At 52.0% G+C, this 24,750-nt stretch overlaps 2 protein-coding genes across 15 annotated transcripts in view; one reads left to right on the top strand and one right to left on the bottom strand.

Annotated features, from left to right (window-relative positions):
* ANKS3 (ankyrin repeat and sterile alpha motif domain containing 3) overlaps positions 1 to 11,397 on the bottom strand; it is a 38,054-nt gene extending 26,657 nt beyond the window's left edge. For 2 of the 10 annotated variants that reach the window (XM_047714248.1, XM_047714245.1), the window contains exons 1-5: positions 11,163 to 11,392; positions 7,953 to 8,124; positions 5,427 to 5,625; positions 5,103 to 5,224; positions 3,837 to 3,918 (exon numbers count right to left, since the gene is read on the bottom strand). In XM_047714248.1, the coding sequence (XP_047570204.1) occupies positions 3,837 to 3,918; positions 5,103 to 5,224; positions 5,427 to 5,625; positions 7,953 to 8,122 (573 nt within the window). In that variant the 5' untranslated portion in view covers positions 8,123 to 8,124; positions 11,163 to 11,392. Of the gene's footprint in view, positions 1 to 3,836; positions 3,919 to 4,334; positions 4,412 to 5,102; positions 5,317 to 5,426; positions 5,626 to 7,952; positions 8,203 to 10,935; positions 11,137 to 11,162 lie in introns of those variants that run through there. The other 8 variants (XR_007124529.1, XM_047714246.1, XM_047714242.1 and 5 more) reach the window with 8 other exon arrangements.
* A 113-nt stretch (positions 11,398 to 11,510) lies between these two features.
* DNAAF8 (dynein axonemal assembly factor 8) lies at positions 11,511 to 23,813 on the top strand. 5 transcript variants are annotated; one of them, XM_047714260.1, is made up of 10 exons: positions 11,511 to 11,755; positions 11,842 to 12,187; positions 14,037 to 14,209; positions 14,602 to 14,730; positions 16,609 to 17,106; positions 19,114 to 19,228; positions 20,546 to 20,669; positions 21,746 to 21,874; positions 22,182 to 22,295; positions 23,058 to 23,813. In XM_047714260.1, the coding sequence occupies exons 3-10, from the start codon at positions 14,087 to 14,089 to the stop codon at positions 23,338 to 23,340; spliced, it is 1,515 nt and encodes a 504-aa protein (XP_047570216.1). In that variant the 5' UTR covers positions 11,511 to 11,755; positions 11,842 to 12,187; positions 14,037 to 14,086; the 3' UTR covers positions 23,341 to 23,813. The 5 variants fall into 5 exon arrangements, with proteins under 5 accessions (XP_047570216.1, XP_047570217.1, XP_047570218.1 ...); XM_047714261.1 differs by having other exon boundaries at positions 12,019 to 12,187; XM_047714264.1 differs by having other exon boundaries at positions 11,512 to 11,755; positions 22,188 to 22,295.
* The last annotated feature ends 937 nt before the right edge of the window (positions 23,814 to 24,750 follow it).

The following is a 24,750-nucleotide window of genomic DNA, read 5'->3' on the forward strand; positions in this document are numbered from 1 at the left end:
TCGAGACCCGTATCGGGCTCTCTGCTTGGCAGGGAGTCTGCTTCCCTCCCTCTCTCTCTGCCTGCCTCTCTGCCTACTTGTGATCTCTGTCAAATAAATAAGTAAAATCTTAAAAAAAAAAAAAAAAAAAAAAAAGAGTGAACCGGGCCCCCACACGCCAGCATGCTGCTGAAGGACGCACACGGTCCGACACGTTAACTACATAAATCTTTACATCGAACCACTGAACAACCTGTGCCCTCCTTAAAGACACGCTGTATGGCGAAAGCAGAAAACCAGGAGCAGGAAAGCTGCAGATCAACATCTGTTTAGGGGTCCCTTTGGGGTCACGTGTGTGGAATTAGTATTATCATCTGTACTTTTCTGTAAGTTCAAAGTACTTCAAATTTAAAATTCATAATTCTTGCTGCTGTGGAAGGAGTATAAGTTGGTACAATTTGCTCTTCAGATGGCAAGTGGGCAATCCTGTGTTAAGACCATACTTACATTCCATGGAAAATTCTACCTTGGGTACTGAACTGCACAGATGTGGTCACACGCGCGTGCAGAGATGTGTGTGCAGGAAGTCTCCACACTGAATGTGACAGCCAGTGGCTGGCAACGACTTACTTCCATCTATGGCCCACTGTCAAACAACCTCTGATTCGTCCCTCCAAGGAAGTGTTGTGCCGCCATGAAGGAAAGAGAGAGAAGAGAGATTACAATACACGAACACAGACCGAGAGAGAGAGAGAGAGAGAGAGAGAGAAGGGAGGGAAATAAATAGATAAGTAAATGAATGGAGGGAGCGAGGGAGGGAGGGAGGGAGGGGAAGAAAGAGAGAGAAAGGAAGAAAGAGAGCAAGGAAGAGCGAGCGAGCTGAGGGGCAGCCGTGGTGGGGAGACAGGGAGAGCAAGGCAAAGGGGGCGGGCAGGCTCCTGTTCCCCGTCAGTCTCATGTCTAGTTTTACCACATGAGGGCACCGTTCCCAAGTCCTTCTTTGTCCTTTTTTCTGAAGTCTATGTGAGCGCAGGATGGGGGGAAGGGGAGAGGGAGGGGGGAGAGAGAACCTCAAGCTCCCTGCTCCGCCTGACGCCGGGCTCGACCCCACGACCCTGAGATCGTGACCAGAGCAAAAACCACGAGTCAGACAATTCACTGACTGAGCCACTCAGGAGCCCTTGGGGGGGCATTTGGATTCTTTTTTTAAAGAAAGATAGCATGTTGACATTTTATTTTGCTAAACTATCCAATAAAGTGGAACCCCAAAAAAGAGACAAATCATAAATACAAATGGCCAATAAATGCATTTTTAAATGTTCAACCTCACTGATAGGTATAAAACAAAATAGATGTCACTTTTCTCCCACCACACTGGCAAAAACGTAAGATGAGCAACTTCCAGGGCTTGGTGAGGACATGAAAAAGTGGGCACCTTCACACATTACTGGAGGGGGAGGCCAAAGAGACAACCTTTGCAGTGGGAACTTGCTAGGACTTCGTATTTCAACCCTGCTGCACTTTTTAATGACTTTTTTTTTAAGATTTTATTTATTTATTTGGCAGACAGAGATCACAAGTAGGCAGAGAGGGAGGCAGAGAGAGAGAGAGGAGGAAGCAGGCTCCCGCTGAGCAGAGAGCCCGATGCGGGGCTCCATCCCAGGACCCTGGGATCATGACCCGAGCCGAAGGCAGAGGGTTTAAGCCACTGAGCCACCCAGGCGCCCCTTAATGATTTTATTAGGATAAAACTCACATACCATGCAATTCACCCATTCACTGGCATGCAACCATCACCACAATGAATTTCAGAACATTCTCCTCACTCTAAGAAGAAATCCTGTACCCCTTCACCGCCACCCTCTCCCCAATACTTCCATCTCTCACCATCCCTTCCCCTCCCACCCTCTGCTGCCGGCATTACTAGATCAGCATTACTCTGCTTTCTATCTCTACAAATTTGCTTAGTCAGGATACTTCATATAAAAAGAATCATACATGGGGGGGCGCCTGGGTGGCTCAGTGGGTTAAAGCCTCTGCCTTAGGCTCAGGTCATGATCCCAGGATCCTGGGATCGAGGCCCGTGTCAGGCTATCTGCCCAGCAGAGAGCCTGCTTCCTCCTCTCTCTCTGCCTGCCTCTCTGCCTACTCTTTCTCTGTCAAATAAATAAAATCTTAAAAAAAAAAAAAAATCATACATGGGATGCCTGGGTGACTCAGTCGGTGAAGACTCTGCCTTTGGCTCAGATCATGATCCCAGAGTGCTGGGATCAAGCCCTGCATCAGGCTCCCTGCTTAGCGGGAAGCCTGCTTCTCCCTCTGCCCCTCCCTCTGCTTGTGTGCTCTCTGACAAACAAGATCTTTAAAAAAACAAAACAAGGGGCGCCTGGGTGGCTCAGTGGGTTAAGCCTCTGCCTTCAGCTCGGGTCGTGATCCCAGGGTCCTGGGACTGAGCCCCACATCAGGCTCTCTGCTCAGCGGGGAACCTGCTTCCTCCTCTCTCTCTGCCTGCCTCTCTGCCTACTTGTGATCTCTGACAAATGAATAAATAAAATCTTTAAAAAACAAAAACAACGAACCATACACTACATGGCCGTGGGTGTCTGCATCCTCCCACTAAGGGTAACATTTTCAAGGCTCATCCATATTGTGGGGGTCGGAACTTCACTCCTGTCTCCAGCTGCCTGACACTCCCGCGTGCGGAGCAACCGCTTCACTTCTCCATCTGCCAGCTGACGGACACGTGGGCCTCCACCTTTTGGCTACCACGAATAAACACTGCTATGGACATTTGTGTGTAAGTTTTTGTGTGGACCTGTTTTCAGTTCCCTTGGGTTTATACCTAGGAGAACGGCGGGGTTAGACAGTAGCTTTGTGTTTAAAACTGTGTGAGGCCCTGCCAGACTGTCCTCCAGAGAGGCCGCGTCATTTCGCCCTCCCACCAGCCGAGTGTGAGGTTCCAACGTCCCCACATCTTCCTCGACTCTTGTTACTGTCTTCTTATACGACAGACGCCCCTGCACTTTTGATCTGCACTTCCCAGATGACTAATGATGTCAAGCGTTTGTTCATGTGCTTACCGGCCATCTATAAATCATTTTTGGAGAAATGTCTATTCATATCCTTTGCCCATGTTTAAATTGTCTATTAGGACCTAATAAACGTCTCGTGCGAACACCAGCAATCTCTCCTACGGAAACGCGGCGGACCTGCATCTAGGCTGAAGCTGCCCGTCCGGAGACAGTTCCTGGAGCACTGTTCGTAACTGTAAAATGTCAGAAACTTAAATTTCGACGAATAAGGAACTAAATTAATGATGGCTCAGATTATACATGGGATATAAGGAAAAAATGCCTATGGCATATTCAGCAAATATCTAAAGCTATCAACACAGAGTGGAATTCCACTCTGTTCAGAACAAAAAGCAATGTGTACACACCTGTCCAGAAACAGGCCTTCCTAAGCGGAGAAGTCCCTGGCTGTCTCTTTACCAAACCAAGTGGGCATCTTGGGGAGGAACCATGGGTGGTTGAAAAGGAAGATCTTAGCATTCTTACACCTTCATGATGTTTTTAAGTGATGGGATGATAAGCGTTATCTGTTTTCTAAAATATATTTTCCATACTTCTCAAAAATTAGCATTTTCAAAATTATTAAGGAATAGGTATCTTTTTCACTCACCACTGTACCCCCGAGCACTGCTCAACACTTGGCATCAGTAGACACAATAAAAATGTACTGAATAAACAAAGAACAGCTACTTCTGTGCAGCAGAAAATTGTTACAGCTCACACTTTAGGAACAGGACTCCTCACCTGCTGTAACTCAACTGTAAGCTAATAAACAGGGTCACTTACATGATTGAGAAAATACTGCACAATTATCTCGTGGCCAGCGGCAGCTGCTTCCATCAAAGGAGTAAATCCATACACTGGCTCCCTGCAAGACAGAGGCCGTGGCCAGACGATTAGCGGAGAGGAGTTCAGCCAGGCAGAAGCCTTCCTGCCGCAGACAAGCCCAAGCTGGCCCATCACCCGTCCCTAAGCGTCGAGGTCCCCCTCCCCGCAGAACGAACAGGGAGACATAAGAAAAGTTCCTATCGACACCTGAGCCTCATAAATCTTTGTTTCTACCACCAGCTCTAGTCTTTCTTCCTCAACACAATCTGTCTCCCGCTCTTCACTCCCTCTAAGCTGCTTCCGCCGGCCATCTCCTAAATCTCCGTTTTAATTACAAGCGAAAAGCAGCGCTTGCCTTTCACTGCACACAGAAAGCCGGCATCACCCGTCCACCTAACCAGATCCGATCTTTTGAGCTCAGCATTCTCCAGGGCGAATCATCTACTTTGTCCTTACTTTGCCTAGGATCTGATGCTTATTTTTGTGCTTGGTTCCGATTCGCCCAGCGCTGTCTACAGATGCCTCCTGACCCTTGCTTCTCTCACGCTGGTCTAGAAGACAGGAACCAAGCTAAAACCCATTCCAAAACACAGCATTTTCACATTTTAACATCTCTGAGGTCAGAATTTATCTTAAATTCAGTAGGCAAGTGGCATTTTAATCAGTGGCATTTCCTTCTCAGTGGCATGTGAAACTCTGCTGCGTCTTACAGGGGGCGACTGCAGCCGGGGCGCGCACCGTGCCCACTAGAAGCTGGGTTGGTACGTGCTGTGGTGAAAGGGGAAACGGTCATGACTGCTTTAGACAACACCACTTCCACCTTATAAAAATGAACGTTGCTTTCAAGCATCGGCTCACCGGATATAGACAAAAGACAAGAAGGAAAAAGGAATTAGCAATTAGTGTCAATCAAGTGCCATTCACTAGGCCACCAGGCCCCTAGTGTATGACAAACACGTAATTCCTCGAACAATTCCTCCGTGACATAGGTATTGCTGTCCCCAGTTCTCAGATAAAGAAAATGAGGCTCAGGGCACTGAAAGTGCTGCACCCAGTGTCCCCTGACAGACGCAGGAAGAAGCTGGGACTACCCACAAGCTTCCCACACCTGGGCAGGCCTGTCCCCTCTGCCCAAGGAAGGGGCTACCCTGCACTCCGGCCCGTGGCTGCCTCCCCAGCTGCCCTCCTCAGAGCTAGAGCGACCACTAAAGACCTGGTAATCACCTCACGTTGGCATTCGCTCCACTGTCCAAAAGGAACTTGACCATTTGCTGGTGCCCAGCGCTGGTGCAGTGGAAGAGGGCAGTCCAGCCTTGAATGTCCTTCATTTCCAGCTCGGCACCTTGCTTCAAGAGAACACAGAACGCTCGTTACAGCCTCAGCTCCTCTGTGGGGGGCGGGCGTGCTCCAGGCCGTCACAGTGCAAGAATCCAAGTGGCTACGAGAGCAAAAGCACACGTCGCCATGGTCTGCAGCGGCTCACGTCTCCGCCAGAGCGGCCAGACCCCCATGCGTTTCTTTCCGGGCCTGAGTCCCCTCGGCGCTCACCTGGAGGAGAAAGTAGGCGATGCTCTCGTTGCCACAGCTGGAAGCCAGCATCAGCGGAGTCTGCCCTTCTGGGGTCGGCACGTTCACGCTCACCCCCGCCTCGAGCAGCAGGTGCACGATGGTATCGTGTCCGATGTAGGAGGCATACATCAGCGGGGTCCAGCCACCACCATTCTTCTTATTCAAATCTAACTCTCTCCTAAACAAACGCAAGAGATGCCAGCCACATCCAGCCATCTCACAGGTGAGGTTTGCCAAAGCTGGCAGCAAGGCCGGGCCAAGACAAAGAGCGGGAACTACAGCCAGGAAGCAGAGGTCACCGGCCGCCCCGGACTCCACGGGGGAGGGGAGGCAGGTGGGGAAACCGTTCGGTTCGCTGTACAGCCGCCTCTGCCAAGTCCTCAGAGCCATCCTCCTCCTCCAACTGCACGATCTCGTTGCCCCCCGCCCCACCCAAGGCCAGCAACTCTTCTGTCCTACCCCCAGCTACACAGATGGTGCTCAACTAGGGGTAATTTTTGGCAAATGGCAAAGTCTGAAGACATTACTGGTTGTCACAACTGGGGAAGGAAAAGCTACTGGCATCTATGGGATGGAGGCCAGGGACGTGGCTAACTGTTTACCCTACGTGCACGGGTCCCCAGTGGAGAATGATCTGGCTGGACTGTCAGGAGTGCCAGAATCAAGGAACTATGACCTGGAGCCTTCACTGCCTTCTACCAACAGACCAGAATCTGCTAGTGCGGGGCTGGGTGGACAGGGAAAGGGGAAGGGACGCAGAGAATGGACAATTTCTCACTTGTGACCCCATCCTATAGAAACATTCTTTAAAAATCACTGACCAGAGAATCCTATCTTTCTCATTGATTTCCATCAAAATTCTGGAAAAGCATTTGCCATAGGAAAAAAACCATGGGCTTCCCAGCCCAGAGTGTGGGGCTGGGGGATGGAAATCACATCCACTTCCAGGACAGCCTGAAGAGTTCACACCCCGGGGCGGCTGGGTGGCTCAGTGGGTTAAAGCCTCTGCCTTCGGCTCAGGTCGTGATCCCAGGGTCCTGGGATCGAGCCCCGCATCAGGCTCTCTGCTCAGCAGGGAGCCTGTTTCCCCCACCTCTGCCTGCCTCTCTGCCTACCTGTGATCTCTGTCAAATAAATAGGCAAAAAAGAAAAAAGAAAAAAAAAAAAAAGAGTTCACGCCCCATGGCCTCTCCTCTCACACAATCCCTGCCTCCAGTGGTGACAACAGACAATCGATCCACAGTCTATGCCTCTCAGAGGTACGCACACAGGAAGCCACACCAGAAAATTATTTTCCATTCCTTAGCATTTTCTAAAGTCTCTGGGATACCCAGGCAGCCATTCCAGAAAGTCCTGGTCCTGGGAATGCAGTGGCGGCCACTGGCTGGGAGAGCACACAGAGATCAGTTCATCCTGGCCACGCGCCATTCACGGAGGGAGCACTCAGCTCCACGTGGAGAAGAACTTGCCCTTGGCAGAGCATCTCTGAGGCTCTGACATGTCTAGTCGTGCTCAATCCTCCCTGGGAGGCCTCCTCTGCCTTCACGCTCCTGGTCTATGCTTACCGTGGGCGAGCTTTGGTGTCAGGTAGGGCCACATTCCCAATCAGAGCACAAACACTTCCCCTCTCCCCTGTGGAGCCATTCAGGGCTGTGCACTTAAACAGCACACCCAAAGGCTTAAAAGCCCAAGAATGCCAAAGAAGCTGTTGTAACTGGGATCTCAGCGACCCTATGAAGGAATGTGCTGCCTGTGTACCCAGATGCACATTCATGAGGCCACCTGGTACAGGAGTACAACAGACCGTCCCTTACCACAGGCCTGCACTTGTACTCCATTGACTGTAAGTGATGGCTATGACTTGGGAACCAAACCTGGGGCTTACACGAGGCTTTGCTTTGGCTCCCCAGGAACTGGAAAAGGCACGTAAGGGTACGGACACAGGTTGTTTCTCCAAGTTGTCAATGAAAAACTGCAACAAGGAGGCAGATAGGTAAGGGGGGTGAAGGGGAGGAGATGAATCCTTCTTCAAAAACCACATTAACATTTGTGTAAGATTGCAGGGGGCAATCCCCAGAGAGGAAGATAAACCCCCACCTTGTCCTCCTCTATGGCAAAAGCTTGAAGGGACAGGAAGGCAAAAGACGTAAAAATGAACCTTCTGGGGCAAGAAGGCCACAGGGCATCATTTTCTAACTTTCTTTTTGTTTTGCTTGAACATTTCTGCAATTCATAAAAAACATAAAATGACTCTAAAGAAAACCTGAAATGTCTCTTAAGCCTACACAGTTTAAACCCTCTCTTTCTTCCGAGGAATACAAACTGACTTCGTTATTAGTGTCCAGCATGAATCATTACTGACAGGCGCAGGGATTGACCTGTGTGCACGGAACATCTACGACTGTGGGGGCCCCATGAACTTACTGACAGCTCTGCCTGGGATCTGAAGCCACAGGGACACGACTCAAAATCTAGGTAGAAGAAACGTTTCCCGAGATCGCTTACCGCTGCACACATTCCTTCACCACTTCGTACTGGCCTATGGAAGCAGCTGTGTGAAGATCCAAGGGGACGGCCAGCTCCTCCCGGCCGACCTGAGCCCCCAGCCCGTGCCACATGGACAAGCTGCGGTTCAGGAGCTCCGGCTCACTGGCTTCGTCGCTGAGCTCCGACATCACTACAGAAGGAGATCCAGGGGTCAGGTCTTTCCTTTCTGGTTGTTCCAGCGACTGAAACAGGATGGTCTCACTCCTACCTGCAGAGAGCAGATATGGCACTACTCTAGCAGACTCAATGCAATCAACTCCTGGGACAGACTTAGAAAAGTTTCATTAGGGCGCCCGGGTGGCTCAGTCGGTTGGGTGTCAGCCTTTGGTTCGGGTCATGATCCCAGGGTCCTGGAATGGAGCCCTGCTCGGGCTCCTTGCTCAGTGGGGGGGCCTGCTTCTCCCTCTTCCTCTGCCATTCCCCCTGTTTGTGCTCTGTCAAATAAGTAAATAAATTCTTAAAAAAAAGAAAAAAAGAAAATTTTCATTAAATACTTCATGGGGGGGCGCCTGGATGGCTCAATGGGTTAAAGCCTCTGCCTTCGGCTCAGGTCATGATCTCAGGGTCCTGGGATCTAGTCCCGGATAGGGCTCTCTGCTCGTCAGGGAGCCTGCTTCCCTTCCTCTCTGCCTACTTGTGATCTCTCTCTGTCAAATAAATAAATAAAATATTTAATAAATACATACATACATACATACTTCATGGGTTTGGGCAGCTCCATCCTGCTAATACTGGTGAGCTTGTCACGACACAGAAGAGGAAGAGCATATACGGTGAGTCACACTCTGCGGTGAATACTTTCCTTCATCAACCCTCAGGCCCCAGTTCTGCAAAGGGAACTCTCCAGCAACTCAGAAAGCCTGACCACCTCTTGGATGGGCAGTCAAGAAATGCTAATTGAGTCACTGGACCAAATCACACCTTGGGTGTGGTGACAAAGAGCCCTGGACTTGGAGTTAGATCAGAATTTAGCTCTGCTACTTAACACCTCCAGTCCCCAGTTCCTTGTTGTCTAATGGGGACATAGCCCAAAGGGCTGCTGTGTAAATACATGGAAGAATGGACAAATAAATGGTAGAAGAGCATATGATGGAATACTAGTAATAAGCAGAAGGAACAGTTGATATGCACAATATATGAATGGATCTCAAACACAACTGTAGCAACAGAAGCCAGACTCAAAGGCTACCTACTGTATGATTCCACTCATATGACATTTTAGAAAAAACAAAACTGAAGGGCTGGAGGACAGATCAGTGGTACTAGGGATTAGGAATAGGGGAACCATGAAGGGAGAGCAAGAGGGAATTTGGGGGTAATGTATCTGTTCTGTATCTTGATTGGTGGGTATGTTGACTCTATACATTAATCAAAACTCACAGACCCAAACACCAAATGAATGAATTTACTGTATAAAAATTTTAAACAAGGGCACCTGGGTGGCTCAGTGGTTAAGCGTCTGCCTTCAGCTCTGGTCATGATCCCAGGGTTCTGGGATCGAGCCCCACATCGGGCTCCCTGCTTGGCAGGAAGCCTGCTTCTCCCCTGGCTTATGTTCCCTTTCTCGCTGTCTCTCTGTCAAATAGATAAATATAATCTTAAAAAAAAATTTTTTTAAAACAAATATGGCGCCTGGGTGACTCAGTCGATTCAGCTCAGGTCATGATCCCAGGGTCCTGGGATCGAGCCCTACATCGGGCTCTCTGCTTGGTGTGGAGTCTGCGTCTCCCTCTACATTCCCCCTCCCCACCCCACCCCCGCTGGTGATCCCTTTCTCTCACACACTCTCTCTCAAATAAATAAAACCTGCAAGAAAAAAAATTTTTAAACAAATCTTGAAAGTCCCAGCACAGAAACTAGGATGTGACTGGTGTTCAGCAAACGTTAACTGAGTAGGAATCCAACTATGAATTCCTCGAAAGTGGGAAAGATGATGGGCGGGGATGGAAGGGGGCGGGAATCATAGACTGGTAAATCGGTGGGGTGAAGGAACTTTCCCAGAGATGCAACAGCACCAGGATGAAAAGTCTGTGATTATGACAGTCCCTTATCCTGGGAATCCTAACCAAATCAATACTTCCTATGAGAACCTTGAGGTTCAAGAGTAACGTCTGTCTCCTACTATACAATGGGTGGGAGAGAACAAGGAAACAAGTATAGAAAAGGGAGAAAACAAAGGTTGGGTCCATTCAGACGGCCTAAAGGTGCCCAAGCAATCCACAGGTGCCTGTAGGACCTCAGCCTCTACTGAGGAATGCGTCTAAGCTCCAGGTAACAAGCTGAGACACCCAAGCCAGCAACAGGCCACCAATTTGGCCAGACTATGTGCACATGTGAGGGGGGCTGCAGGTATCGGAGTTCAGAGCAAAGCCCTGCTTTCTGGTACCATCACCACCTCCTCACACCCGCAGAGCTTGAGCTCAACCAGTTTTCTCACTTTGCAGGTGAGAAACCTCAACCTGAACAGTCGTGGCCAAAAGATACCGGGTAAGAACACAAAAAAGCTGAGTGCCCGTTCAGGGCCTTTCAATACAACCCTCAAGCCTCCAACAGGTGCGTCTCTTCTACTCCAAATGCCTTCTCTGGAGTGGAGCCCACGTGGTCTCTCCCATCACTGGAGGGAGGCTCACACAGCTGACACCCTGCAGGGTGGCGATCACACCCAGCCCGGCTCAAGGGGCCTAGAGAGGGAAAACGCAGATGCCAAGGGCACACAAAGCTACCGGTACTGCCTTTATCACCCCACCACATGCCACAAACTCTACAATGATGGGATATTTGTTATGAATAAAACGAGTATGCTCATCCAAATATGCGTGTTCTTGCTCAGCGACCAAAAACCCTAACTAAAAAATAATGACGCTGGTGGTAGGCCTCCACGCCTACAGGGAAGAAGTCTCGTCCCGGCGCGTGTGCCCCTCGCGGGGACCGGGGTACCCACCCTGGTTCTCAGGCCCTGGGGAGGGTCGTTCGGGAGCACCCCGAGCCCCGACTGCACTGACGTCCCTGGACGCCTCCTCCCGGTTACTCTAGACGGCACGTGGCTCCGTAGTCCCCGCCGCGCGGTTGCATTAGGGGTAACGCAGTCAGAAACTCGCGCGGCGGGCCCCGCAGGCGGGTTTGCAGGTGCCGGCACCACACTGGGGGCCCGGCCGCCAAGCAGCCTACCTGCGCTGGGCCCCGGGCAGCAGCCGCCGCACGCCCTCCGGCCGGTCCGCTCGCCACCAGGCACGCCGGGGTACCCTCCGCGCTGATCGCCGCCACACCGCCCGGACTCCACCGCCCCGCTCCCGCCCCGGAAGTAGTTGCGGGAGGCGCGGAGCACGCCGGGACGGTCGCGGGACTCCGGGGCAGCTCCCGGGGCCGCCGTGCAATTCGTCCCTCCCGCATCCGAACCTTCCGGTCAGCTCGCCCGGCTCGCTGGGTGACGTCCATGGCAGCCAATGAACAGGGGGAGTTCGCCCTGCCCCGCCCCTTCCCTGGCCGGGAGAACCAATCCTGCTTCAAGAGAGGCAGGACGCGCCAAGTCCCGAAAGAGGAACAGGGGGGATAGTGCGGTGGCAGCCCAGTCATCTAAGATTCCGGAGAAGGGGTTGGGGGGATTCCGAAGGCCGTGACAGCCTCAATAGTTGCGCCGCGGCCCGAGGGGGCGAGCGCGACCGGAGGAACGCAGTGCACTGTTTATCGCCCTGTCAGGACCGCGCAGAGAGGGGAGGCGGAGGCCTGAGGCGAGTGGCCTCGGGCCTGCCGCAGCTGCGAAGGTACAGGTCGGGATTTGGACAGGACGGCGGGAAACGGGGAGTAGGGATGGGTGGGAAGGTCGGCGATGTGTTTTCCTCTTTCCCAGCTTTAGATATTTAAAGGCCTGATCCTGGAGGCCGTTGGCGTCTGGTTGTCATAACAACGGGGCGCCTCCGGGCTGGACGGGCCGGGGGCGGGGCTAACGGGCTGCAGCCAAGAAACGGACATGGACGACGCGCCAGGATCCGGAGGAGACTGGAGCGGCTCTTTGGCTTACCTTTAGGCATTAACCCCAGTCCGCTGAATGAACCGAAGTCCTCACCTGGGCGTTCAGGACCCTGCGCGATCTGGTCCGTTTTCACCGCGAATTCCAGCAACGGATTCCTTCCTCCCCCAACTTGTTGGGCAATCTCCGCTCCTCTGAGCCACTGTTTACGCTGTTCCTGCATCCGGTAGAGCCTTTCCCTCTCCTGTTGCCTTGCCTACCTAGAAGAACCTAGTCTCTGGTAGCCGCCTTCACCTCCGTGATTCTGCTGACCTACAATCGGCCCTACAGAGCCCCGTTTCCAAAAAACCATCCGCTGATGTGTATATGAGTTGCGTCTCCACCCTGCTGTTAGCAGTTCAGGGTGCACGAACTCCTGCCCCTGCTTCCCTAACCACAGAAGCATCACATCTCCTGCTGCTACCCTAATGGGATATTAGCTAGACAGGGCTAGGGCCCGTGTGCTCTCTTCGGGTCACCTACGCACAGTGGCCTCTGGTGCCGCAAGGGACGTCCAGACACTGGCTCTGAAGTACCATCATCCCACATTCCTAAAGCCACCGTGATCCCTGAGGGACCAGGCTTTCTCCTGTTAGACTCCGGGATACAAAAGGGGGAGGATACTGGTTAAATGCTTGGGTAGAGGAGGTTAATCTGAGTAGTGAACCCAAAAATAACTCCTGAGGACTCCAAAATGCCTAGTCTTGTGTAAGGGGGCAGTAAGTGTAGTGCGCTTGAAATCCCCTCTAACTCTGATATGAATTCTATTTTTGCCATTTACTGACAATATAACTTCTCTGAGTCTGTAAAGGCAGATAATAATAGTATCTATGTTATGTGGGATACAGTTTACAGTCTATTTGTCATACACACAGATACTCTCTATCATATACATATACCTACCTATGTATAGGTTATTATGGTTATTATGTATCTTTACATAGGTTAGGTTACTATGTATCTTTATATATATCTATATACAGTTGACCCTTGAACAGCACAGGGGTTAGGAGTGCCCACCCCCCACACAGTCAAAAATCCACATAGACCTTTTTTTAAGATTTTGTTTTTAAGGGGCTCAGTCTGTTAAGCATCTGCCTTTGGCTCCGGTCATGATCCCAGGGTCCTGGGATCAAGTTCTCCACTGGGCTTCCTGGTCAGCTGGGAGCCTGTTTCTCCCTCTCCCTCCGCCCCTCCCTCCCCTGTTGTTGCTCTCTATCTTTCTGACAAATGAATAAAATCTTTAAAAAAAGATTGGGCAGAGGGAGAAGCACCCCCCCCACCGCGAAGTAGAGAGCCCGATGTGGGGCTTGATCCCAGGACACTGGGATCATGACCTGAGAGCCAAAGGCAGACACTTAACCGACTGAGCCACGCAGGGTCCCCCACAATAAATAAATAAATAAATAAATAAATAAATAAATAAATAAATAAAAATTTAAAAAAAGATTTTATTTTTGAGTAATTTCTACCCAATGTGGATCTGGAACTTACAACCCCGAGATCAAGTGTCGCGTGCTCTACCAACTGAGCAAGCCAGGCACCCCTCCACATACAACTTGTGACTCCCCCAAAACTTAGCTACTAATAGCCTACTGTTGATTGAAAGCCTAACTGGTAACATAGTTGATTTACATATATTTTGTAAATGTTTTATATGTTGTATTCCCATGTAAAGTAAGCTAGAGAAAAGAAAAAGTTAAGAAAATCGTGAGAAAATGCACTTACAGTACTACACTGTGTTTATAGGAAAATAATCTGCATACAAGCGGACCGGCGCAGATCAAAGCCGTGTTGCTCAGGGGTCAGCTGCTTCTGGGCCCCACCTACACCACACACAGAGTGCGGGCACAGGGACCGACAGGAGCAGGAACCTGCGGAACCAGAAGGGAAACCAAGTGTGAGGTCTGGGAGTCTGTGTTCATCCCCCACGGTGTAGTAGGTGCTTTGAAAAGGCAGCCCTCTCTCCCTATCCCGCCCTGAGCTCCTGACCCTTGGCCCCAGGACCCTTGCACTTCACCCCGTGTCCCCTGCAGGGCTGCTTGGATGATGGCATGCTGAGAAGCACCCCAGAGCCTGGGCCCCCATGGCATCCCCAGACAAAGATGAGGAGTCCTCATCTCTCTGGGCCTCCCAGACAGAGCCCTGGGATGCCATCCTCAAGGCCGTCAGGGAGCAGCTCCCATCACTGGATTCAGATTCCTCTTTGGTAAGCAACTGCCTTCTTCCTGTTCTTTCTAGGCCCCGACTGCCCTTCATTCCCAGGGCAAACATGCTGCTGCCCCACGGACAGCTCTGGAGCTTTTCAACTTCTGTGTTTGTCATAATCTTGGTGGTTTTTATTCTCTGAATACATTTATTGATACTCAGAATCCTCCCAGGCCATTTCAGTGACCCCAAACCATGACTGGAGAATTCCCCCACGAGCTTATCAGGATGCACTGAAATGGTAACATACATTCATTGAACAAACATTTATGGAGCCAACTTTGCCTTTTCAAGAACAAGAGCAGCAGGGCAAGGGCAGCTCGAGCCTGAAGCCCCCCACCCCCGGCTCTGCCCACTGCCCTGTAACCCAAAAGTCCTCTCATTTGTCCACAGTCAGACTGCGGGCCAGAAGAGCTGTTCATCTTCCAGCGAGATCAAACTGCCCTGATTCCAGACTTGTCAGAGGAGCTGGCTGAAGACCCTGCCAGGGCCTGGCTTGCTACAGCCGATGGGCCTTCTGAGGTCTGTAGGAAGCAGGCTCCAGGGATCCAGGAGGCTGGGCCCCTGCGGGCAGAATGGGGTATGAGTGTGGGTGTCCACTAGACCCTAACAGCAGTGGAGCTCCAAGAGGTTAAAACCCCAGCACTCCCCAAACATTTGTTGACTGAATAATGGTGACAGTGGGGATTCAGAGGTAAGAAGGTGCCCCTAGCTGGAGAGGCCGGATGAACGCAAGAAACAATTGGGAAACACCACAGCACACTCTGTAACTAAGTATCGTAGTTAGTCATCACCAACTATCAGAGCAAAATTTCCATTTTCTTGTCTTTCCATTTCCCAGAGACCAAAAACTCTACCAAAAACGAATGGCTTGGTGCTTAAAATTAATTGCTCCCTTTATAAAGAGAAGTCGTCAATACGGTTTCATCACTGGGCAAGTCCCCAACCGGTCATGCCTGTTCAGCTCCTGTTAAAAGCTCCAAGAGACTGGCTTAGCTCCATTTTAACTATTATGACTAGTGGTCACTCATTAACCAGGGGAATGGGGGAAGCTGCCTCAGGCCAACACAGCCCGACTTCCGTCGAAGCAGGGAGAGCAGACTTTATTCAGTAACTGCTGGCAGCACGGGAAAGAGCTGAGCTCCGTCTGGTCTGTGCAGAGGTGACTGGGGTTTTAAAGGGAGAAGCAGGGAGGGGAAGAACAGGGCCCACTAGGTCAGGGCCACAGAGAGCCGGTCAGTGTGGGTGTGACCAGGCCAGGAGGTGTGTCTGCTGGCTCGTATGGGAGTCGGCAGTCCCACGGAGAAGGGAGACAGAGGCCAGGTCCTCCTGAAGGGCCCGTGACAGATGTTTCTGGGTTATAAGAGACACAGACTCACAAAAATAACCGCTTTTGGTAAATGCTCTAAGAAAGGGAGTTCAGGTGTGGTTGGAACAAACACTAAGTTCTCCCTGCAGAATGGAGCTTTCTCAGGGGGTGTCGGGGGCGGTCATCCTAGCCCTGTGCTACTGGAGGCCGCTCAGAGTCTGGTCAAGTCTCTCCATACGGGCGTGGGCAGAGTGGTTCTGCGCCGGCAGTCTGTCCCTCTCAGTGCAAGCCCTGACACAGGGTCTTCCTACAGAACCAGGCAGGGCACATCTCCCACCCGCCACCGTGACAGACGTCCCCCACTCACTCAGCCATGCCTGGAAGTATAATCCCAAACAGGAGAAACTCCCAGGGCTGCCAAGCCCTCTGGTTAGTACGGGTACAGCGATGGCCACAGGACTTTATCTCATGTTGTCTTCATTCCTCTAATTACCTCGGTGACGCTCCTGGAGAATTTTTTTCAGTTTGTGACGGGAAAGTCTGCACTGGCTCATGGGGGCAGAAGCCATGGGCTTGCTCTGGAGTCGAAGGGCCTGGCTTTCTTCTTGTCCACCCCTTAACGGCTATGCGGCCGAAAGGTAGAAACAACATGTGTCCATCAACAAACCAAATGGACAAACCAAACGTGGTGTGTCCATACAATGGAACATTCACGGAACCAAGTCCTGACACAGGCTACCACCTCAGTGGACCTTGGAAACATAAGCTAAGCGAGGACACAAAAGGACCAAAGGTGTAGGATTCCACTTAGATGCCGTATCTAGAATAGGCTAATCCACGGAGACAGAAGGTAGACTGGAGGTTACCAGGGGCTGGGGGACGGGGAGGCACAGTCCCTTTGGGGTGATGAAAAAGCTTTGGAAATAGACAGTGCTGACAGTTGCACATTATGAATATACTTAATGCCATTGAATATTTTAAAATGACTAAAATAGCAAATTCATGTTACACACATATTTTACCACCCACATACAAATTCCCTGAAGCTCGTCTCTGAGGATACTAAGGACACCTACCTGTTTTCTCTGCAGGCAGGTGTGGTGTCTGTGGAACTCACTGCAGGACGCTGGAGTAAGGGCGGCGCAAAGACAAAGGGTTCTGCCTCTGTGCAAGGCGGGGATCCTGACAGGCCTGTAGAGAGCTGTGGTGAGACCAGTTCCCTTCGTCGGGTGCCTGCGGACACCCCCACGTGGGAGGAAGGCGACCGTGGGTCTTTGTCCTTCAGCACCCAGGGTTCCCCCTGGGGGTCACACGGAGAAGCCACCTTCTCCCCCTGGGAAGATGACCTGAAAACAGAAGCCCCAGGTGCTGCCTCACCAGCTGGTTGGAGCACAGACTCCAAAGACCACAGAGCCCCCCGAAGGGAGAGGAGGAAGATGATTGAGAAGAACATACTCCATAAAGTTACCTGGGATGCCCGCGGCCCAGCCTGCAGTGACCGGAGTCCAGTGGAGGAGGCAACGGCAGGTCTGAGACAAGAAACGCCCCCAGAGGGGCCCCGGGAAGGACCTCTGGTGCTTTCCCTCAAGGTAGGGAACCCCCTAGCTCGCGCTTCCTTTGAGGGGAGGTCCCTTGCACGGTGTCAACCTGAGGCCTGGCCCACACCTGCCCTAGTCTGGGCTGCTGTGATAAACTCTCATAGACCTGGGGAGCGGGGCTTAAACCCCAGAAATTAATTTCTCACAGTTCCAGAGACTGGGGAGTCCAAGACCACAGCGCTGGTATATCTGATGTCTGTGAGAGCCTGTTTCCAGGTTCACAGATGGCATCTTCTGGTCGGGTCCTTGTGGAAGAGGCAAGGAAACTCTCTCGCCCTCTTTTATAAGACCTCCACTTTCAGGACCTACTAGTCACCTCCCAGCAGCCCCACCTGTAAAACACCATCACACTGGGGGTTAGGAGTTCAACCTGTGAGTTTTGGAGGGACACAGACATTTAGTCTACAGCAATAACTACAGGCCCCTAGGTCCATGGTCCCAGGTCCTTCAGCGGGTGGTCATGCCTGTCTCAGTGGGTGTGTGGTCGTGGCAGATGGACCATCCTCAGTAGAGGTAACAAGAACAAGGAACAGCAAGAAGACTGAAGGAGAGGAGAGGAGAGGAGAGGAGAGGAGAGGAGAGGAGAGGAGAGGAGAGGAGAGGAGAGGAGAGGAAGGGAGGGAAGGAGGGAGAGAGGGAGGGAAAGAAAAGAAAAGAAAAGAAAAGAAAAGAAAAGAAAAGAAAAGAAAAGAAAAAGGGAGAGGGAGGGAGGGAGGAAGGGAGACTAATCCAAAGCATGTTTATAAAGACAGACAACCACATATGAGATACAGAACTTTGTTAAAACATAATTGCCCAAATGGTCAAGGCTTCATTTTCATACAGATAGTGTGCGTATTTAGCTCATTAATGAGGGAACCAGCAGGATGACAAAGCCGGTTCAGAGAGATTATGAGAAAGCAGGATTTTGTAAAATTCTGGGGAGAAAGAAAGGGATGCTGAGATAAAAAGGCACATGAAGTACAAAATTGGTCAGCATCGACAAGCAGCAAAGCTGTCCGTTACCTACAGGGTTACCATCTCTACGGGACAGAAAACCACTGCACCTGCTTCTCAGGTTTACAAAGTCATAACATGGTCGCCTGTGGAAACCAAATTACCCCCGCCTCCAGGAGGTGGGCTCGTCAGGGAAGCTCTAGCATAACATTTAAACATTGTGCGATTTTTTTTTTTGCCTTATTTGCAAATTTTGATTAATTTTCTTAACAACTTAGAGAAAACTGGCCTCAGCTTATACATGAAGGTTGTACATGAAGGTCATTTTTACCAATTCCTTTCTCATCAGCTGCTGTTGAAATAAGCCATTCTTTCCTTTCTGCTTGCCCCGAAACACCGGTTTTCACACACCTCTAGCGCTGCGAGAGGGTCCACGAGAAACACCAATTCCTACTTCACTTCCTCCCTCCTCTCATCACAGCCAGGTTCCCCCAGCGCTGTCTTCCCAGTCCTCCTGTGACAGCACCAGCCCAGAACAATCTTTTTTTTTTTTTTTTTAAGATTTTATTTATTTATTTGACAGAGATCACAAGTAGGCAGAGAGGCAGGCAGAGAGAGAGGAGGAAGCAGGCCCCCTGCGGAGCAGAAAGCCCGATGCGGGGCTCGATCCCAGGACCCTGGGATCATGACCTGAGCTGAAGGCAGAGGCTTTAACCCACTGAGCCACCCAGGCGCCCCAGCCCAGAACAATCTTAAAGAGCAAAATGTTTAAACCTCCCATCATTAAACCTGTATAAACCTAAGGAGCTTAAGACGACACTGGGTTTCCAGGCCAAACAGTCTTTGTACCAAAAACAAAAGTATTGCTCAAAAAAGCCGTAGGAAGGAGATGGCAGGCGGTGCGGGTGACAGAGTGTCCACGTGGACGGGCACCCACACCCTGGGGATTCCTCACCCACAACGACCCCTGATGGCCTCCGCTGGTCACAGCAGCTGTGGAATCGGGCATTCCTGCCACCAGGACCCTGCGCTGCCTCGTAATCACTGCTTTAATTATTTCAGGAACTTGAAGAGTGGGATTTGGATCACATCCTTCAGAGTCTGGCAGGGCAAGAAGGCGACAGGGGAGATCGCGCATCTAGAGCCACGTGGAGGGCAGCTGACCGCCTGGGCCGAGGTCTGACCTTGAATGCCGGGGCCCAAATGCATGCCCACAAGCAGCTCCTTCCAGGCCCTCTCAGTAAAATAGGGTCAGCCCTGCAGCCCACCATGTCCTCTCTGCGGCTCAGGCCCCATAGTCCCAAACACAAAGGTGCCAGTCCGTGGAAACTTCCATCCACTCATTCACTCACTCATTGTATATATAAAACCCCCTACTGGGTGTCGGGAGTGGATGAGGGTCTGGGGATAGGAGAGGGGGACCTTCACGCTGGTCCGTACCCTTGACTCACACCTTTCCCTCCTGCCCACCTCCTCGGGCCTTCCTCTCTTTCTGGAAGCAAAGAGATCTGGGGTTTGTCCTTCTTCATCCAGCGGCTACACACACCCTGCCTCCACTCACCTCCCCAGTGACAAGCAAGCCAGGGATGTGATGACTGCTACTGCATGTGTGCCCTTGCTCTGGGCAGTTCTGTAAATAAAAGGAGAGCTCCTCCTCCCCTCTCCAGCCGTGCTGGGTCACACGTGAGTGGAGGCTGGTCTGAGGCAGGAGCGAGGAGGGGTGGGGGTTCCAGCCTCCGCTTCCAGAGCAAACCTCCTCTGTGGCTGACAGCCCCTAGTGCTGTTTCAACCTGGTTTTGTTTGTCAGTGATTTAAAGCCTTAGCGCAGGATGTGGAGAAACTCTGCCCCCTGTCAGGCAGGGGCTGGCCTGTGCTGTAACTGATAGACACTTTACGGAGGACAGTGTGGTAGAAGCCACTCTCATTAGAACCACAGAAGCCTTTGACCCCCTTACTCCACTGCTAGCGTCTATCTTCCACACACACCCCAGTGGGCAAGGATGTGTGTTCGAGGATGTTCGTTACAGCACTGTTTATGATCAGGAAAACCTGGGAATGACCCATATTCAGTATCCAGCAGGAGTCAAGCTCGGACACCACAGAACGCGCTAAAACTCAGTGACAAGGATCTATGTTAACATAGAATGACATAATCTCTTCCGTGAAAAAATTCTATAGAGGATAAATCTGTTGCGATTTTTTTTTTAAAGTGAACACACAGAACTGCTAATTATGGTTCCCTCTGACGAGTGGGACTGGGGGGTGAGGAAGTGAGGGAAACCATTCCTTGTCACTCCTACTGCACGGGGCCTGCGCGCAGATCGCTCCCCTGGTCCTGCAGAGCTGGGGACGTGGAGTCCTCATAGAGGGCTGTGGGTGGCAGAGGGGGTGCACAGTAGACCCACACGAGGGAGTCCAAGGGGTCCTAAGGCTCAGGCTGCTGTAAGTCAAAGCATGGGTGTCCCCCTCAGTAGCCTCCCTGCTCTCCCATCAGACCACACCCAGCCGAAGTGCCAGGACAGGATCATGGAACAGCTCACCCTTCTGTGTGCCGCCCAGTCCCAAGGCCCTTCTGCCGACATACCCCAGGACACCGCGCAGCACGAGGCCAGGAGCAGGTGAGACTTCTGCCGGCCACAGCCTGTCCTCTCTCTGGAACTGGCCATGCCCTTGCAGCATGTATCAGATCTACCCTGGGTGTGGCACTGAGGCACAGTTCTCATTTCCTCTCAAGAATCTGATCAGGTAGGTGCTGCCATTATTTCCATTCTACAGATGGGGAAACTGAGGCTCAGAGGTTGACCTACCCGGGCCATACGTGGCAGAGCTGGGACTCAAGGCCCAAAGCACCTGTTGTTGCACACGCCCTGGGAACCCTCCCTTCAGCATCCACATGGCTCCCCCAGAGTAGGACCCTGCCCCTCTGGCTGCTGTTAATTAGGCCAGCCCTGGAGTCTAACATGAGCTAGGCCGATCAGAGCCTTTCTGTGAGAATCTCCCTGTCTCTGGGTAGGAATGGGAGGGCAGAGGTGGGCACAGGGCGCTGGGATCCCTTAAAACCTACTTCCCACTCTTTTTTAGGAATCTGAGAGCCAATGAATTCTCCTTTTCATCCAAACTAGTTGGAGTGGCCTCCTGTTCCTGGCAACCCAGTGACCAATAGAAATATCTAGGGGCGGGTGGTGGTTCAGTGGTTTGAGTGACCAACTCTTGGTTTTGGCTCAGGTCATGACTTCGGATTCTGCACTCCGAGGGGAGTGCGCGTCCCTTCTCCCTCTCCCACTGTTCCCCCCACCCCTGCTTATACTCTGTCTCTTTCAAATACATAAGTTTAAAAAAAAAAAAAAAAGCATCTAGACCTGTGCTGTCCAACTGGTAGCCTCTGGCCACACGCAGCTACTGAACCCTTGAAATGTGCCTGGTGCAACTGAGGAAATGAATTTTTAAAATTTATTTTTAAATTTAATTTTAACTAGCTTACAAGCAAATTTAAGTAGCTATTTGTAGCAAGTGGCCACCACGCTAGGAAGCACAGATATGGAACATTTCCAGTACCACAGACCATCCCGTGGGACAGTGTCGGCCCAATCTTGAGGGCTGTTCTGAAGAGCAAAAGAGCAGGTGCGCTTACAGGGCCTAGCTCAGGCCACACTGTCATCACCGAGAGACAAAAAGCCCTGCTCTCTCATCTCAGATCTGCTCCAGGCATCCAGGCTGAGCTGGGCCTGGCCCAGCGCAGGCAGCTAAGGAGCCCAGCAGAGCCTCCCACCATCTTCATCGATCTGCGGCCCTCGGAGCCATCAGACCCTGGGTCGGTGGAAAGGTACTGGGAGCGGTGTCGGTGGGAGTCACGCTGGTGTGGGCAGTCCCAGAGCACCACTCAGCGGAGAAGTGCTTTCAGCCAGGAGCTGAGCCTGGCCAACCCTCCCGCTTGGTCCCATCAGCAGACTCTCCCTACAAGGAGGCAAGAACCCAGGTGGAGCTCTGAGCAAACAGAATCTGAGCTTTGGTACATCGCCCTGGGGGATGTCCCTCCACTACTTGGCAAGAAATCCCAGTGGCCCTGCATCAACAGGGAAGCCTGGGTGGCCTGGGGCACATCCCATGAAGCCCGTTTTCCTCTTCTCTAGCTCCAGCCCCAGCCCCAGTTCGTTTGACAGCGAGGAGGAGGAAGAGGAGACAGTGGCTCTCAGAGACCAGCAGGGCCCCCCCGAGCAGGAGAGTCCTTCCCCCCGGCAGCTACGGTAACCACCAAGGGGCTCCCATCACCTGGGGACGTCCCATCTCTGCTTTCCACGCAAGCCCTCAGCCTCATACACTGAACATTTGTGCTTTCAGCTCTGTCTTATACCCATAGGGACAGTATGTGTGGGTCTGGGGAGAGAGGTCTAGGTGGTGGCTGTGGGAGTTCACTTGGGGCCCGGCCTGGACTGCTGTCCTCCCAACATCACCAAGAATACCTTAGTTCACTCCTGAGAAGAGAGTAGTGCTTTCCTTCTGAAAAATAGCTTCACAAATCGATTTACACCCTACTCCTGATAGCACTGGAAGTGAAGTTGTTGGGATGGAATGAAGTGACGGTTTTTGGCTAGAAATGAGAAGAGGAAGTGCAGTGTCCCATTTGGAGACGGCCCGCTTCCCACCGGGCAGAGGCCTCGCACAGGGGTCCTGGGGCCACTCAGACTTATATGCTGTATCTCTTGTTTTTGGAATTGCAAAGCCTGTGGATCCTATCCTCTGGAAATGTCAGAGTCCAAGGTTGCTTTCCCCCTCAAGTACATGTCTAGGCATAGAGGAAAAAAAGAAAAAAAATCTGAGCTGAGAAGTGTCATACAGGTGAGCTCCCAGAAGCCTTGAACAGCTGACATGCCCTGTGACTCAGCACAGGCTGAGAGGCCAAAATCTCTCACTTACCGTCTTGAGAACCAGGAAACACAATTCTGGAAGCACTCTGGCCCCTTCCTGTGGGGAGGTTTGGTGTTGACTGATCATCTCTTGTGTTACAGAGACTGCACTGGGAAGAGTCAGCTTCTCCAGCAGCTCAGGGCATTTCGGAAGGAGACGGCTCAGCCCAATTGGCCTGCCACTGGGGGTCCCAGTGGCCAGAAGGCTCAGGTCCCTGAAGATCCAGCCAGCTCCGCAACTAGGAGGAAGCAACATGTACCAGCTTGGGCTGAGCCCCAGAACACCCCAGCCAGACGCCCAGGGGGAGGTCCCAGGGCGCTAGGGGATGCTCTTGGGCCAGGGACAGCCAGGGAGGCCCTGGTGCCTCCCCTGAGCCAACCGTAGCTGCCTCCGGGAACCGAAGGGAGGAGGAGCCGGATGGGATGATTCCACTCTCCATCCACATGCCCTGGCCCCTGGCTCTCCCTTGTTTCCGTGACAAGGTGCTGCTTCTGCCGCACGGGGACCCTTGGGCTGCGGGGCATTCCATGCACTTAGAGCAAAGACACCAGAACACAACCGTACAGAGCGCATGACGACAGCGCCTCTGACGGCGCCTGGGAAGCAGACCCCACAGAGAGAGCACAGTCTGTGCCGACAGTGAGACTGTCCAATTTTTTCTCTCCTGTGTCTGTACCCCTCTTTGGTGCGCATCTGTTATTGGCATCAAGCAAGCTCTTCCTAAAATTAAAACTTAAGTAAAACATATTTAGAGAATTTCCGGGTTGAAAGGGTCTTGCAAGAGAATCGAGCCTGATCTTCTGGGTCCCTGGCTGCTTGCTACTCTATGTGCCTAAATGAACACACCACAGGCTCTGTCTCAAGCACCAAGTGGATTCTTTGATAAAGCGGTGAAGACTGAAGGTTTTTTTCCCTTTCACCACGATACAGAGGCACACATCTGTTTTAGGGTCCTTCCAAACTATGGGTGGAGCTGACCTTCCCAGAAAGTACCGAGTGTCCTGACACCCAAATGGTCCCCACGGAACAGGGCAGCGCCCCGCCGTGTGGATGACATCCCTTCTGTTACTTTGCAAGCACTATTCCCCACCACCCCCCATTTCAGTCCTTTCATATGGTCTCAGCCCTGCCGTCCCCAACAGGCTGAAGCCCTGATCTGGGGCTACCTCTGTTCTCTCGTCAACTTGTATCTGAGGTTCCGCTTCTCACAGTCTCTGCCCGTTTCGCCCCACCTGCCCCAGGGGAAGAGCAGTCATCTCAAGTCCCCGTGACACGGGCTCAGAGGCTTGGCAGGGTCCTTGGGATTGGGCACGTGTTCCAGCATTCGGTTGAGGTCACCACATGCTGGCATGCGCTGAGGATAGGTAAGGGTCTCTTTCCATCAAGCCCTGTACCAGGCAAGGAAGGCTCAGCCAGCCACAGTGAGAACCACAGACCCCCTTGATATGGCCAAGGGGGGCCCCACACCAGCTCCCACCTGCACCAGTGAGGGACCAGGGGAGAGACAACTTCCACCAATGCCACGGGAGGCCCTGGGTGGGCCTATTAGCAGGGAAGGTGACCACGCTGTGTCACCTGGGCTCCCGGGTCTCACCCATCTGCGAAAGTCCCTCCCGACTGCTCCAGGGCACCTGCACTGCAGTCAGGGCTCGGCTGCTGGGCAAGGCAGACTGAATGTGACCACCTCCACCTGTCAAGAGCAATGGCCAGCTTTTTTTCCTTTAAACCCATTTTCCCCATCTCTACCCCCTTTAATGCCAGGAAGTTCATTAAGCATGTTTCACAAAGTAAGAA

Source organism: Lutra lutra, chromosome 18 (assembly GCF_902655055.1).
Source record: "Lutra lutra chromosome 18, mLutLut1.2, whole genome shotgun sequence".
Lineage (NCBI taxonomy): Eukaryota > Metazoa > Chordata > Mammalia > Carnivora > Mustelidae > Lutra > Lutra lutra.

Bases quoted from the DNA above. Each gene is read 5' to 3' on its own strand.
- DNAAF8 (XM_047714260.1), top strand. From the start codon at position 14,087: ATGGCATCCCCAGACAAAGATGAGGAGTCCTCATCTCTCTGGGCCTCC. The intron at 14,210-14,601 runs GTAAGCAACTGC...ATTTGTCCACAG, and splicing joins TGGATTCAGATTCCTCTTTG to TCAGACTGCGGGCCAGAAGA. The intron at 14,731-16,608 runs GTCTGTAGGAAG...TTTTCTCTGCAG, and splicing joins CAGCCGATGGGCCTTCTGAG to GCAGGTGTGGTGTCTGTGGA.